A 17,045-nucleotide genomic window follows, 5' to 3' on the forward strand; every position below is an offset into this window, starting at 1 on the left:
CCAAAAGTCCAAATTGATCAAAAATATCAATATCCAAAAATTTATATTAAAACATAATTGGCAGAGCACAAATTATGAGATAAAAATTCATAATTATGAGATTTAAAAAATTTGAATTGAGAGAAAAAATTGGTATTATGACTTTGAATTTCAGATAGTCAAAACTGACATTAAAACATAATGACACATTTTATGAGATAAAAATATATTTACGAGAAAAATTATGAGTTACAAACAAAACAATCAAAATTCGGATAGACATTGTCATATTTGAGTCTTTTATCTAATAATTTTGACTTGCTACTAATTTACCAAATCATGATTATTATTTTTTTTTTGTGGCACAAATGACCTTCCATAATAAATACTATGGTAAATATGTAAAAAAGCGGCTCTTACTACTTAGAGAAGTACCATAGTACATTCAATATCATGCTATATATTACTGAAATAATATAGTCATTTAAAATATACACTGAACTACTGTATAGATATTGGACTACTTCATGGTACTTCAAAGAATGCCATGGTATTACCATGGTAAATATCCCAAAAACATGGCCCTGATAGACTTGCAGGTACAAAAGAAAGAAAGGAAGGAAGGAAGCAAGAAAGAAAGAAAGAAAGAAAGAAAGAAAGAAAGAAAGAAAGAAAGAAAGAAAGAAAGAAAGACCATGTTACTTCAGCTTTTCCTCTTGTTTCAGGGTTGTGGGAAATGAAATCCCTAAGGATCACTCTAGTGCAATGGCTTTTTACTATGTACATTACACCCCTGTGCCATTACACACACAGACACACACACACACACCCCATTTAACGCTGCAGTCATACGTCTGCATCGCTCCATTGTGGTAGAAGCCATAACAGGGGAAGCGGCACTATAAAACTTCATGAAGTGAGAAGCAGAGTCTCGTGTGCAGCTCCTCTGTGATTTCTCATATGACGGCACTGGAGACTTTCTATTCATCACACACTGCTGGCCATGTAACTGCATTACCACAAACCCCGGACGCAAATATCCACCCATCAGAGAGCACCACAATCCACCGGCTCACTTCATTGTCAAGTCAATGAATCAGCGTATTTGAGAGAGAAACAGACAAACAGAGAGAGACAGGCAGACTGCAGGAAATACGCTCAAATTTACACATTTTCCAAAATCCAAAGGCAAACAAATGCTGAAAATCATATTAGAGATTATCAGAGAGATGAAGAATCACTGTTTGCCTTGTAGATACAAATTAACGGCTAAACAAAGGCAATTTGCTCAGCTATTGTTTGTGCATGGCACTTTAAAGCCATTTTTCGTCTGGTTACATAATATTCAACTAAATCTGCTGGATTTCAATTCTGAACACATGTTGCTTGTGACTTTGTTTTAATTTGCTAGTGTATATTTGTCTAACTTCTAGTCAGTAATCATGAATATAATAAATTATAAAATAAAAATAAACAAATAAATGTTATTGAAATACAAAGCAATTAATAAATTAATTTGCAGTAAAAATACAATGGGGTCCAAAGGCATTGCAACTATTAACAAAAAAAATAATACAAAAACATAGTAAAAGCCAAATATAAAAATCATAAACTGTAATAAAATAAAATATAAATAATGATGTTTACTTTTTAGTCAGTAGTACCTTTTTCTATTACAACTATTAATTAAACTATAACAAAATTATGAAATTTTTAAATATATATATTAAAATAAATATAATAAATACAGTGGAGTTCAAAAGCATTGCGAATATAAATAAAACTTATTAAAAATGCAATTATGAAAATTATAAAAATATATGCCTTTTTACTACTTCACAATTTGCATTGTAAAAAGCGCTATATAAATGAAGGTGACTTGAATTGACTACTGTAATTAAAATGTTAGTGTTAATAAATTGGATGAAACTTTGTGGAATAAATAAGTGTTTGCTGTGCTCCCATTCTGCTTTAATGGAATGATAGCACTGATTAGTTACCTAGAAATAGTGCAGAAGGTGAAATATTTCTTTTCCTTGCTGCAAACTTCCTAAAACTTTCAGATTTAAATTAGATTTCAAGCCCCACTGTATTTATAATAGTCATGCCAATCACGTTTCATTAATTTGATTTGATAGGAGCGGTCGTCAGCAAGCGTTTATTCTGAGAAAAATATACAGCTTTGTCAGCACACACAGCATTCACACTCTCTGGGTAACACCTCCTGCATTCCTTACATATTTCATGTCCATCAAAAGCTAAAAATGGAGCCTTGTTAGTTTACAAGAGTTAGCAATCACATTATTTGCTGTTTTGTCATTATAAAAAGACTTCACTAGGTACAAGCATCCAAAAATGGGTTAACGTTTCAGTAAACATTTCTTAAAGAAATAGTTCACCCAAAAATCAAAGAACTCTTCATCAGAACAGATTTGAAGAAATTAAACATTATATCACTTGCTCACCAATGGATTCTCTGCAGTGAATGGGTGCCGTCAGAATGAGAGTCCAAACAGCTGATAAAAACATCACAATAATCCACAAGTAATCCACATCACTCCAGTCCATCAATTAACATCTTGTGAAGTAAAAATCTGCGTGATTGTACAAACAAATCTATTATTAAGGCATTTAAACCATTGCTTTTGGCAGTAATTCGAGTTTTTAATCCATAATAATGTGAAAAAGTCCATCTCCTTTTGTCCTCTCACATCAAAATCCACTGACACATCCAAAAACAAGAACTGCTTCAGACTGTTTTTGGTTATAAATGGTGCTTAGACAGTGCATATTTCTCTCCTGATTCAGATAAGATTACTTTTTACTGGAAGCAATGGTTTGAAGTTAAAAACATCTTAATGATGGATTTGTTTCTTTCAAACACCCAGCCTTTCACTTCACAAGACGTTAACTGATGGACTGGAATTGTGTGGATTACCTGTGATGTTTTTATCAGCTGTTTGGACTCTCATTCTGATGGCACCCATTCACTGCAGAGGATCCAATGGTGAACAAGTGATGTAATGCTGAATTTCTCCAAATCTGTTCCAATCAAGAAACAAACTCATCCACATCTTGGATGGCCTGAGGGAGAGTACATTTTCAGCTATTTTTATTTTGGGGTGAACTATTTCTTTAAGAAAACCACTGTATTTTTAGGAGTGTAAGAAATAAAGGTTTTCTGGGATGGGGACTGGTGTTTTTTTCTGGCAAAAACGAAAATTGGCCAGTTCACACGTCTTCCACAGACGGATGTGAGAACAAGCAACGGATCTGGGCGTAAAACACACACCTTAAATTACACCGGATTTACAGCGGGGCAGAGCCGACTCCAGAGGAGCAGGTGAATTTGCAATTCCAGCAGGGGTGTGGAGCCCCGCAGACAGCATGAGCTCATACACGCCAAAACATGGCGAAACCGCTCTCATTTTCTCCAAGCGTGGCCGGCCTTCCTGCACAGACATCTGTGAGTGTGCCTGATTTCTCACGGATGCAGTTGGAAAAATAGGCCTTTTATGTAGTTATATATGTATGGCGTCCCAAACTAGATTTTAAAATGCACAGCAGGGTTGACAGAGGTGTTGTGTGCGTGTCAAAACAAACAGTTTTCTTTGTCTTCACGTTGTGTTGACTCAGTGTGATATTTCCTGTTCCAGTCTAGACGGATGTATATGCTGGCATATACTGCATCTAATTAAAAAACAAACATATAACTTCATGCTTTTGCATGCGTGCCATAAATATCTTCGCATATTTGTCCATGTAGATTTTTTAATACATTTCGAATCTTCACTATAACCTTGTTTGCAACTTAAATCGGTGGATTAAAAGCAATTTAGAAAATGCATTCTAAAAATGGTTAGCTGCTATAATGCAACAAATTCAATTTGCAGTTATGAATCATCTTTTTCACCTGCTGCATGGAAACAGAGGAGCATGCTTTATATAAATACATTTAAAATACTGCTGAGATTAATTTATGTCGCAGTTCCAGTGTTCTTGTTACCATTTTACATTAGTATGCTGAGTGAATAAAAATTCCCTTGAAATTTAATTTTGATTTGTAATGGTACATTTGGTTCTTGTTAGAGTCATACATTCTTTACATAGTCAATAAGTTAAGTTAGTACATGTTTAATAACATGCTTAAATGTTGTTAGTAGTAGTAGTAGTAGTAGTAGTAGTATTGTTGTTGTTGCTATTAATAATACAAACATTTAAGAATATTTTATTTTAATAATAATATCATCAATAACAAATATTTTTATGTATTAATCATCAACATTATTAATTGTAATATTATTATTATTAAAATGGTTTTTAATAATAATAATGAATAAATATTTGTAAAATATTATTTTTGCTATTATTTAGGGCTGCAACGATTAGTTGACATTATCGACAACAAAAAATTGTCGACAAATATTTTTGTTGTCGAGTAGTCGTTTGATCTCATATGACCTAATGTAAGAGCCTGCAATACTGCGGTTTGACCAGTGTGGCACTGTAGCGCAAGACTGTAGTTCGGCGCTTCAGTTCAGAGCAAAGGCATCCGAACCTGAGCGGCGTTACTCTCAGTAACGAAATAAACACAACAAAAACTGACAGCGGTGTGAAAGCAGCAATAAAAATGCATCTGATTACAGCGATGTGGCTGTTTGCACGAGCTCTGCAGTTCAGTACTCCAGGAAAGTCAAGTCACATCATGTTTATTTACATAGTACTTTATGCAATAGATAGCCTTAATTCAAGCAGCTTTACTGTATTAAACATGAAAAACTAGTACCAGTGTCGCTTTAAGTTATAATTCCAACTTGATTTTCTGTTATAAAGCAGCTCTCCAGTGTGGAGCTAGTTAATTAGGGGCCAAGCACTGAAGGTGCGTAGGCACTTATTGTATCCGTTGGCGTTCTTATTATTATTCTTCTGTTTCTTCCGCCATTGAGTCTATGGCAGCCCGTAGAACCGCTTGCGGGAAAGTTGTAAAATTTGGCACACTGATCGAGGACAGTGTCAATACTAACCACAGCAAATTTGGAGTCGCTATCTCAAACTCTCTAGCGCCACCACTTGTCCAAAATTTCACTAATGTTTATGTTAATAACTTTGAACCGTACGCTACAAAATGACAATTCTTTTTTCCTCTGAATCCTTGGCTCAAGCCGAGTCGAATGAAGAATTTTAAAAATCATAAAGTTAATTTTTTTTTTTTGCTATTTTCAATTGTTCGTAAAACCTACTTTTTCGAACTCGTCCTTAGACGGTTCGTCTGATTTTCAACAAATTGGCTCAGATCATCTACAGACCATGCTGGCAAAAAATGTATGGAATTCAAGTTGATTAGTCCAACCATTCTCAAATAACACACTAACGAATTCGCCTAAATGCACACAAAAATGGATCTATATCTCCGCAACGGTTTGGCGTATTGAGACCAAACTTGGTGTGTATTATAACAAGCATGACCTGAGGCCACATGCAGTGTTTCGGCACTGTGCCACCTAGTGGTCAGGAGATATGAAAAATGCATATTTAACTTGTGAATGGTTTGGCCAAAAATCACAAAACTTAATTAATGAACCTTATTGTAAAGTGTTACCAATTAATTGTAATTACATAATATGCTTTTCTAAAGCTGAAGTGACCTTTATGTTAGAATATTTCTAACTTAATATTTTAACTAATTGCAAAAGCTGAATAATCATAGACTACTGATTAATCAGTGAAATAATCAACGATTAATCGATTAATCGTTCTAATAATTGTTAGATTAATCGATTATCAATATAATTGTTTGTTGCAGCCCTATTATTTTTTAATTAAATATTATTAAATAAAATCCAACAACTATTATTATTATTATTATTATTATTATTATTATTATTATCGTTGTTAATACAAATATTTTTAATAATATTTGTATTGTAATGTCAATGACAAGTATTTTATGTATTAATTTTAATAATAATAATAAAATTATAAAACAATAATAATAATAATAATAATAACAGTAATGTTTTTTTTACATTTTATTATTACTATTAACATTTTTTATTAAATATTATTAAATAAACATCCAACAACTTTTATTATTATTATTATTATTAAATTCACTTAAAAGTTAACCATTAACAATATTCTAAAGTTGTAGAGGAACATTTTTCAATTTCAATATAATTGTATTATTATATATTTTTTTAATAAGTAATCAATCATTTGATTTTAATTATAGCAAGGATTTAGCAAAACCCCTTTTAGAAATATCCAGCTTCACCCCTATTATTTTTTTATATAGAGTTTTGTTTTGTTGTGGTTATGGACTAAATGAACTGATAAACAGTAATCTTACTGTTTCTAGTGCTCACTTGCCAGATCAGTTAGCCGAAGGTTACCTAACTAATATTCATGAAGATAAGGTTTATAATATTTCTCCAAACATTTCAGATCATTTCTATGCCTGTTTTAAAGTACTCAACTACAAAATGACTCAAAATGGCCATCCAGACCACACATACACGCAAACAAAATCAACCACCCATCCCACTACGCACAAACATACACAGATCGCCGCCATTAGCCCTAGACGATCCTGACAAGCTGCCATGTATACATGGTGATGTTATCACCAAATCTCGCACATTGCGGAGCTGATGTTCCTCAGAGGTCACTGATGGGGAAGCACGCTATCGAGGCGGACAGCTGTCAGAACGCCTTCCTCGCCTTCACCCAACTTCCTCCTCCTGCTCCTCCTCTGCATTAGGGTGTGCTCCAACTCCTGTAATGGGACTCATATGTGCCCCCTGTCACAGTGATTCTTAGCAGTACGTTGAACTTGAAGGCTCTGCGAATCCCAGCTGGAATTAAACTGGGAGGATCTACGTCATTTGATCGATCTTGGCAGTTGCTACATGTGAGATGCGCTCTAGGGATGCTCCATCCAGAAAAACGTGGCCGTCTACTCGACTGGCAATTGTTTTTCAGGCCCAAATGATGCCCAACTGATGAGCGCAATGTAGCCCCCTACGATAATTTGTTACAATATGATGCACAATATATCAGTACGATATCGGTTATCAGCCCAATATTTTACTGTGATTTTTCCACATATAAGTCTGCTGTAATGAAAAATAAAAATAAAATCTGGAAAACCCCTACAAAAACAGAATCTATGATTTATCTTACAAAATTATCTACGAAAAAATATTTTCTTAAATATCTATTTAAACATTTTTTATTATTAGGGTGCGCAGCCCAAACTAACTAACAAAACTAACAAAAACAGTCACTTTATTTGCAATTCCGCTTGATGCCACCAGGAGTGCACAATGGACTCTTCTTCTAATTATCATTTAATTTTGACAGATTTATTAGTTTAACAATCTTTACCAGAGACAACAGCCATGTGAAATTAGCCTTAACGTGTAACTAACAGGTTTGCGTATGACATGACGGAAACAGGGTTGTTAATGTTAACTAAAACTAATAAAAACAACAATATAAAGCTGAAATAAAATAAAATATAAATATTACATGAAAAACTACATGAAAATAAGGCCTTGGCAGCTTAACTGAAATAAGTACTAAAATTGCTAACTGGAAAGCAATAAAAACAAACAACTAAAACTGAAATAAAAATAAATTAAACATCAATAGCAATTTTTAAGAAATCAAAAACAAATAAGTGACAAAAGAACTAAAATTTATTAAAAATATAAAAATAAAAGCTCATTTTGATTTAATAGAATATTTAATTATATAAATAACTCTGGAGCAAGAGTCTAACTGATCACCTCCCATCAAGTTTTTTGCTAAGAGGGACGGTCAGTCAAGAGTTAAGGACAAAACACAAGCATAAATAACTTATAGGTCCTCTCCAAGAGAACCCTAGTTTACATGAATTACCCTGTAGCCTCTGGCAATCTGCATATCAAGCAGGATTTAGCAAACAAACAACTGGCATATCTGCTTACCATCAATGTATTGAGGCAGGGGTTGTTGGGGAAAGATTTAGGGATAGGCTGTTTGTCCAAGAAAATGGTAGTCGTGGGTAAATGGGACAGTTCACCCAAAATGAAAATTCTATCATGATTTACTATTTCTTCTGTTGAACATAAAAGAAAATATTTTGAAGAATTGTTGGTAACCAAACAGTGCCGGGTTCCCATTTACTTCCATTGAATGGACAAAGAATACAGTGGAAGTCAATGGGAACCAAAACTGTTTGGTTGCCAGATTTCTTCAAAATATCTTCTTTTATGTTTTGCAAAAAGAAACACATTAAGGTTTGGAATGACATTAGGGTGAGAATTTTTTTTGCCAAAAATAAAATTATATTATTATATATTCACGCTTATGTCAATGGGGTCTAAAACAACATTGGACTCATTGGCTTTACTGTATGGACAAAACAAAAGAACAAGCATCATACAGGTTTGGAATGACATGAGGGTGAGAAAACAATAGCAATTTAAATTTTGGGGTGAACTGTCCCTTTAAGAAAAAGCCCTGAATAATTAGACTGGTTTCAGGTTCACCTGACCCAGATTGGACACATTTCTTTGGGGGTATTTAAGACATGTTCTTGTGTTCAAAAATATCTAGAGCGCAACCAAATGAAGGATTTTGTGGTGCTTCTTTAAAAATGTGACACACTGATTTAAAAACTCAGGCGTTGTGGCACCCAAAAAACAGTGCGAGACATGATGCAACAGCCAAAGTATCTGTTTAAATGTGTATAGGTACAGACGCAGTGTTTTGAATGTGTTATATTTAGAAGACGCACACTTTCCTGAGAGGATTTTACAGTGCAAACTGTAAAAGCTAATGTGCACCACACTGTCAGCATGCTAATTAGAGCACCACCACTGAAATATTACAACTAAAATATACATGTACCAAAAAACTAGAGAGGAACTAGTCAACCAGCATGTCCGTGCACATAAAAACACGTCTCTAGTTCTCAAGACTCTTCAGCAAACACCTACTACCTTATTCGTAGTTGTCTCAGGGGATGACAACACTGGTAAGTGAAGCTGATGCAATGATGTCACACATGCAGCAAGTCTGTGTACATGTGCGCGTGTGTTTCTCTCACCCCACAGTGCGATGTGGAAGTTGTGATATATTCTCAGCAGGCCTGGATGACATGTGTCACATTCTGATTGCCCCCTCCTTCATCTTTTTTTCTCCTTTCAGGATCAAATCTTCTCCTGGGGGTAAAAGTGTGTGTGGGTTTGACATAGTGGCACTAAATCGAATGTTGAAAACCACTTGTCATTGGCTTCTTCTTTAAAACTTTTCATTTTGAGGCTTCTTGCATAAAGGTTTCAATGGTCAGCAACCTTTGATACCTCTGAACACGTGTATATTATACTTATACTTAAAATGTCTAGAACCTCTGTAATACTAGTGGATAACTAACATGAACTAACATCACGACAACTTGAACAAAAGAGGAATCATAAAATACTATGAAATTTTAAAATTCTGAGAATTATCCAAAGTTTTGGCTTAAATTCCTGATGATATCATTTATGATGAAAAAAATAGTATTTCAAAAGGAATAAAGAAAAAATAAAATAATATTTTATGAATAAACTTTTCTGGCAGCTGCTCAAAGACATTGTCATTATTTAGAGGTCAAAAGAGAGAGAAAAAAAACAAAGCAATGTTGCTGGTGCCATATTTCCATCTGTGATGCCAAATTAATAAACAAATAAATAAATAATAATAATATAAAATGTAATATCAAAATAAAAAATAAAAGAGTAAGATATAATAATTTATCAAATAAAGCAACGCATAGAATAAAACAACAAAAACCCAACAAAGCAAAAAAAAAAGGGAAAAAAAGAAAGAAAGCAAAGCAAAGGCACAAAAACCAATGTTGTTGGTGCCATATTTCCATCTATGAGACCAAATTAATAAACAAATAAATAATAATAACAATAATAATAATAAGAGTAATATCAAAATAAAAAATTAAATACAGCAAAGCAAAAAACAAAAAGCAAAGCAAAACAAAACAAAAAATGCTATTAACAAATAATGCTATAAACAAAGTCATTATTTAGAGGCCAAAAAAAAGGATCAAAAAGGCACAAAAGCAATGGTCCTGGTCCATCCAAGTTTCCTGCAGGTTACTTCAGGAGATGTCTGTCTGGCAGCATAGCAACAATATGTCATTGTTATACCTTTCACTATGGCTGTGTACGGCCTGAAAGACTACTGTTGGACCTCCTTGTGTGTTTTGTGCTTTGAATGTCGTCGCAATTGCCAACCATCCTCGGCAGCACACAACCCTTAATGGAAATTCTCTCGCTGCACCCCGCTATGTTTATTTTTGTGCGTCTGAAATACTTTTGTGCAGCTGGGCAACAATGACTCACTGGCTTTTTGCGTAAATGGAGCAGTTTGGAAAAATTGAGAGAACAAATGAATTGACATTTGCTATCACTGCATCCCCAAGCCCTGCGCTGAAAGCATCGGATCAATGCTTCCAAATGTCCCTGGGGAGAAGTACCATGAAACGGCTCAAAGCCTGATCTTAAAAGGCTGGGTTATCGACTGATTTCTGCTCCAAAGGCTTTAGCTCTCTGTCTAAAACATACGGCTTTAGCTTTGACTGGCATGGTGGCCCTCTTAAAGAGGTGAGGCGAAAGGCTGGCAGCGGACTTACCCCCGGCAGTGTCTTCTGTTCGTGGAGGGCGTTCTGGGCTTTGATGGCCGACTCGCGGGCGCAGTAGGTGAGGAACGCGCAACCTGTGTGACAAAAAGGAAAGGAGACTTTCAATGACTTGGATAGACAGTGGTCTTGAACTCAATACTGCCTGATATCGATAGTTGGCCAAAGTCATTTGAAGTAACCAAACAGCTTCCTGTAGCAACTAACAGTAGCCAGACAATCAAGATAAAAGCATTTACATTTATTCATTTAAAGCAGACACTTTCATGCAAAGTGACTTTCAAATGAGCACTATAAGGGTAATAAGGAGGAACACAATACAACTAGTGCTACTTTTGCTTTAAAAAAACCTGCTTAAACCAGCCTAAGATGGATTTGACTGGTTTAAGTTGGAACCCTGACCAACTAAAACCAGCTGGATTAGGCTGGTAGACCAACTAAAACCAGTTTAGTCTGGGTTAAGGCGGCTTTTTCCAGCAGGGACCTTACCAAATTTTAGGCAAATAAAATATAAAATTTGATTTGTTTTAGGCAAAACAAACAAACAAACAAACAAAAAAAAGTTGTGAATTTAACTTTTGTCCAAAATTGGAATATCTTATAAAACAAACATAAAACATTTCCAATTAAAGCACCGTTTCCATCCAACGAGTCAAAGAGAACAAAATTGTCATTTCCTGATAAACCGACACTAAAAATCAAGTGTCAGATATCAATAATACAAGTAGAAGCAAATGTACATAGTAATTTTCATATATAATAAATTACTTGCACCTCAGAGTGAGCAGACGAAACAATAAATGCGATCATTGATTTCAGAGGTGGATGCCTATTGTTTGGGAATGCAGTCGTGTAAGATAGCTATACAGAAATACTTTGACAACAAACTTCGCTTGGGAGTTTAAGAATGACCATAACAACTTTTTAGAAGCTGTGCAACGAGATCAGTCCACTGGTTAGTCAGCTTATACCGTCCCAAAGTCACTTGACTTTTTTTTTATGTGCATGGAGGAACTTATTCGCAAAATGTATTTCCATCTCCCATTATTTGCATTAACCCTTTTTGCACAAGTCAAAAACCACTTCAAGCAAGCGTAAAAACCTTTTTGCGATTTATTTTTTTCTTTCTGAAATTTGGCGTTTCCATCCTTCATTTTTGATGCGATACTTCAAAATGTGCATAAAAACGGTGAAGGAAAAATAGCTATTAAGTGCTGAAAACTACAGTAAAGTAGCATCCACCACAAGACTGAAGTTAGTCACACATTCCACAGCTTCTTGGTTTCTCTCAAGCTGTTGTGCAACTAATTGCACACTAGCGTCAATTACGAGATCTACAATCCCAAAATAGTAAATTAATTACGGCCCAAATATCTTTGATTTAAAAATGTGTGTAATTGATTTAAAAACAACTTGTGTTTTCAGAAGATTGTAATGGATTCTGCTATTTGAGAGAAGGTTGGTCGGTTCCACCACTGATGAACAGTGAAATTGAAGGTTTCAGAAAGTTATCTTCATTAATTCACTTACCACACAGAGCGGGAAGGGAAATGAATCTGGGAAAGTGAGTTTAGGTAAGAGGCTGCAGACACAAGATGGTCCTGTATGCAAGCATTTGAATCAGAGCCCAAAAGGAAGACCAGATACACTGCTCTTCATTTAATTCAAGATTCAAGTCCACCCACAACATTGTATTCCTATCGAGTATCACCACTCACCAGCACAGGAAAAACGAGCCAGCACAAAGCCTCCGCGTCCCTTACAATGACAGGGCCAGAGGTGCCGTGAGGAGTCCCTGCAGACAAGCTAAATACAGACAGTTTATTTTCTAACATGGGGGAGCCTGTCCAGTCCACTTTACACTGGATGTGCGTATGTGTGCTTGTGTGTGTGTGTGTTCGAGCAAGTCCATAGATCAGCCAGCCGTCTCTGTCCGAGGCTCTCGGCCGGCTGGAATAAGCCCTGACTACCCTTGACACCCTGACAGAGAGGCGAACAGTGGCGGAGAACTAGGAAGAGAAACTTTGAGCCTCTTGGGTCCCCAGACAGAAATGTGAATTCTAAAAACATGCACAAATACGCACCCGGTTATGTAACCCTTCTGCCACAGATATCACAGAGCAGGACTTTGCAAGAAGAAGATTCCTGAGCCCATTAGTTTTGTGACATTAACAGTGCAAACTGGTAGATGCATTTATAGTAAAGTAAGTCTGGGATTTGCCCGATATAACAGACAATCAAACTGCAATGTGAGGATCACAGTTTTGTAGATGTGAAAGTAACTACAAAGCAATCAGTCGTCTCGCTTTCTCTGCCTTGTCACCTTCTCTTTCTTCACCCATGTTCAATTGCACCGGAATAAACACTGTGTATTTACTCTATAAAGACCAAGTATATCTTTAACTAATGTCACCAAACGGAGTTGACACTGGGGTGTGTGATATTGACAAAAAATTAGCTCTTGAAATTTTGGGATTTTTTTGATGACGATAATTTAACAGTGTTTTGCTGAGTGTGTTTTTGTCCTGGTACCTTTTCTGGTTTAGGGCTGTCATGGATAAATAAAAATGACACTAAAACCGCCAGTAGACTGTGACAAGACCCTCTCTTAAAGGGATAGTTCACACAAAAATGAAAATGTTGTCATTATTTACTCACCTTCATGTCGTTCCAAACCCGTTAGACCTTCGCTCATCTTTGGATCACAATTTAAGATATTTTTGATTAAATCAGGGGTTCAACCTTAAATTTACGAAACTATGAGAATACTTTTTTGTGTAAAGAAAACAAAAAAATTACTTTATTCAATAATTGTTTTCTTTCCGAAGATGAACGAAGGTCTTACGGGTTTGGAATGAAATGAGAGTGAGTAATTAATGACAGAATTTTCACATTTTTGGGTGAAATATCCCTTTTATGAGTGATTCATTGAATAATTAATTCAAATGATTAATTCAAAACAGATTATTCTTTTTTTTTTAAAAGCAAGCGATTGACTTTATGAATGGATCATTGAATCATTGGCTCAAATGATTCATTCAAATGAAATGAAACGCCACACTGTTGCTCTGAGATGTATAAATACCCTGCTCTGGCTTTGTTTAGAACTATTTTCATTTCCAAATCAGAAAAAATGGTAATAGTGTCTAAAATGTACCTCACTTAATATGAATTTCTTGTTTGTTGAACTGTTGTATAATATCAACAAAATGACACTCTTACTTTATGATTGCATAACTATATAATTTCTTATAAATACAGGAAAAACACACACAAAAAAAACATACAGGAGTATTTTTTTATTTCATTACTGACTCTTGATTATATGGGCATTCTAAATATAGTCTAAATAGGTTTCATCACGCTTTTGGACTCTCAAGACATGTTTTTATTTGTTTATTGCATATACCCATACATATTCACATTGTTAAAACAATTGTGATATTATCGTAGACGATAAATATCGCACACCCCCACTCCACTTATCTCCTATTGGTCAAAGAACCAGAAAGACCCATCCAAACTCACACCACTGGTTGAGCTCAAAAAAAAAAAAAATCCATAACACTGACACATAAGTTTCATAGTAGCTCATGACTTGTGAACTTTTGTTACTTGACTAGAGATTCTAGTCAGAGTAACTTGTTGCAAACATAAATGGTGGTGGAGAAAGTGGGCAGTTCAATATGTCATACTTTCTTGGTAGGTTACATATATTTTTCATAAACCATGTTTTCCAGAGTTTTTTTTTTTGTGTGTGTGTGTTTTGTCAGCTGTTAGATTAGCAACCAGGAACAACAATACAAACTTGGAGTTCAGTCCCTTGCAGCCTTGTTTTCATTTGTGTCCAACTAAATGAGCCATTTACTCTGACTAAGGTCAATAGATGCCAATTTAAAGAACAGCAAATATTAATGGCTAAATGCTAATAACTAATCAAAACCCACTATATGAGGACTCTGAGAAAGTGATGTGGGGTCATGAACAGTTAATGCCCAAATGAGACTTGGCCAAAACATTGTCTTTTCAAAATAACTTGCTGGGACAGACAAATTAGCAAGCCACTTGTGTTCTTTCATTTTTGTTATTCTATCAGTCCCACTAACCCTGCAGTGCTTTCAAATACATCAAAGCTTTGTTATGTCTCAAATCCTCCAGCCAAGACAGGCTCTTTTCAATCTGTACCGAACATCTGATCTTGCAATTTCTCATGAACCAAATTGAATACATTCACAATGCATTCACAAAGAATATCCAAGAGTAAATTAGTTGCCCCACTAATATTAGCAAAAGAATAGAGTGAGAGAGAAAAAGTGACAATAAAACAGATAGCGAGAGAAACGTTTTAATTCTAAACCTCTCACTTTAATGCATAGTGCGATTGCAGCCCACAGGCACCAACAAATTCTTGGAATCCAAACACGTACAAATTACTACCCTGCTGTTGCATACCAGGCGCGCAATTTTGGGCTGCATGATGAAATTATTTGAAACTCAACATAAAAAGATCACGCATCTGGCTGACTCAGCACCCTAAGGACGGAATGTGGAAATGACCTACCGCATTGTTTGATAACAATCTCTATTGTTTGATCAAATGTGATTGAAAAATTAACAAAGGAAGCTGCACAGTTAGTAGAAAATGGATTTTACTTCAAAATTATAGTTAAGTAGGTGAATAGTTTCTAATGAAACACTTTACTGAATGGGAATATAAATAGAGTGAGGTAAAAAACCTGAATTCAGATTTATCTAAAATATTATAATTAATTATAATTAAAATGTAATATTTAATAATAAAAAAGGAGCATTTCGACTAGTGGTCTCAGATTTTGGATGTGTTTTAAAGTAATTTCTTCTAAATCACAAAAAAAAAAAAAATGTAGCCCATAAAACTGTGCCTTGCTGATCTGAAAATCTGCTAATTTTATTTCACCCTATTTAATCCTAGAAATAAACACTATTTTCACATTTTGGACATTAAAAGAAATTCTCATGATGCAATAAAGATTAAATATTCTGCGCTATTTATAGTGCATTAATCATCTGATTGTAATTACATTTCTTATTATGTTATCCTGATATTTCTTTTAAAAGAAATGCAAAAACAACACTTTTTTAAAACTAAATTTACATTTTTAATAACACAAACTGAGGAGCATTTTCACTAGCGGACACTTTCAGACGTCTTGGGAAACAGTTTCTCCTGAATCACAAAAGTCAAATGTAGCTACCGCCAGCAAAAATGTGCCTCTCTCTTCCAGGACAGAAATGACATCTAACCCCTGTGCTAATAAGCAATCACACAGACAGAGGCCCATGAGGCCTGCAGGTCTGAGGAATGGCGTAGAGCTTCATGGGGAGCTAGAGAGGCATAGCAGTAATTAAGCAAGCTGAATTGAAGGTGCCGCTCCCTCCCTCCGCTCCTAACAGCCCCCATTTGCTGTTTTTTTTTTTTAAATAGTAAAAGCCGAGCCGTCGCACCACTGTTCCTGCCCCCCTTTATAATTGGGTGTAAGCCCTGAACTGTGAGGTGCCTGTTAAGTGCGAAGGTCTTGGCACTAAATCTGCTTCCGTGTCCCCATTCTCTACATTCTCGCCTGAGCACTTTGCAACTTCACGAGCAGCCCCGTAATTCACACCTCCCACTCTTTCCCGACACGTTCAAGTTTAGCTCTGAGAACAAAGGACTGAACTTAAAACTGTTGTGCAGTTACTCGAAAAAAAATAAATAAGGCTGTGCTGATTCAATCATGTATTGACATTGCGCATTAGCATGTGTCGACTTTTTCTCAATATGTTGTATCAATATTTTTTATGTACTTTTGCATTCACATCATGTCCTGAAAGTCAATACTGAAGAAACAGGTTATCTAAATGAGCACAACAGGACAGATTCACACAGATTCACTTTTGTATTTGGTAACATTTCAGTCAAGGTTCAGTTATAATATTGCAAAAGAAGCCTTATCAGTTTTGGTTTGCAATAATCACATAATTTTGCCATCACTACTTTTCGTCTTTGTGTTTTACTTACCAAAATCCATTTGTAAGCACATGTTGAAACTGAAACATCTTGAAACTGAATCAAACAGTTTCAATAAGCTCAATAATCAATAATCAATAAGCTATTCATAATTTTTCTCTACCTCATATTGCTGCTATTTAAATACCCTGTACAACTTTTTTGCACATTATTTTTTCACATTCCTCTTATTACTATTTCAGTCAACAACATACTGACCTGCACATTTATATTTATATTTTTTATCTTATCTTTTATTTTATTTTATTCTTTTATTTTATTTTTTCTACTCTTCTTCTTCTTAATATTTGTATACTTTATAATTGCACTGTCCTTGGAGCGGACCTGACCTACATT

General features: G+C 35.0%; 1 protein-coding gene across 1 annotated transcript in view; it reads right to left on the minus strand.

Moving 5' to 3' along the window:
- Positions 1–17,045, minus strand: part of LOC306867237 (CUGBP Elav-like family member 5) — a gene marked incomplete at its 5' end in the record, with an annotated part of 235,844 nt that overhangs the window by 205,010 nt on the left and 13,789 nt on the right. Inside the window, one exon of the mRNA XM_079412837.1 lies at positions 10,658–10,740. Coding sequence (XP_079268963.1) covers positions 10,658–10,740 — 83 coding nt within the window. The remainder of the gene's footprint in view (positions 1–10,657; positions 10,741–17,045) is intronic.

Source organism: Barbus barbus (genome assembly GCF_936440315.1).
Source record: "Barbus barbus genome assembly, chromosome: 49".
In the NCBI taxonomy this organism is placed as follows: Eukaryota; Metazoa; Chordata; class Actinopteri; order Cypriniformes; family Cyprinidae; genus Barbus; species Barbus barbus.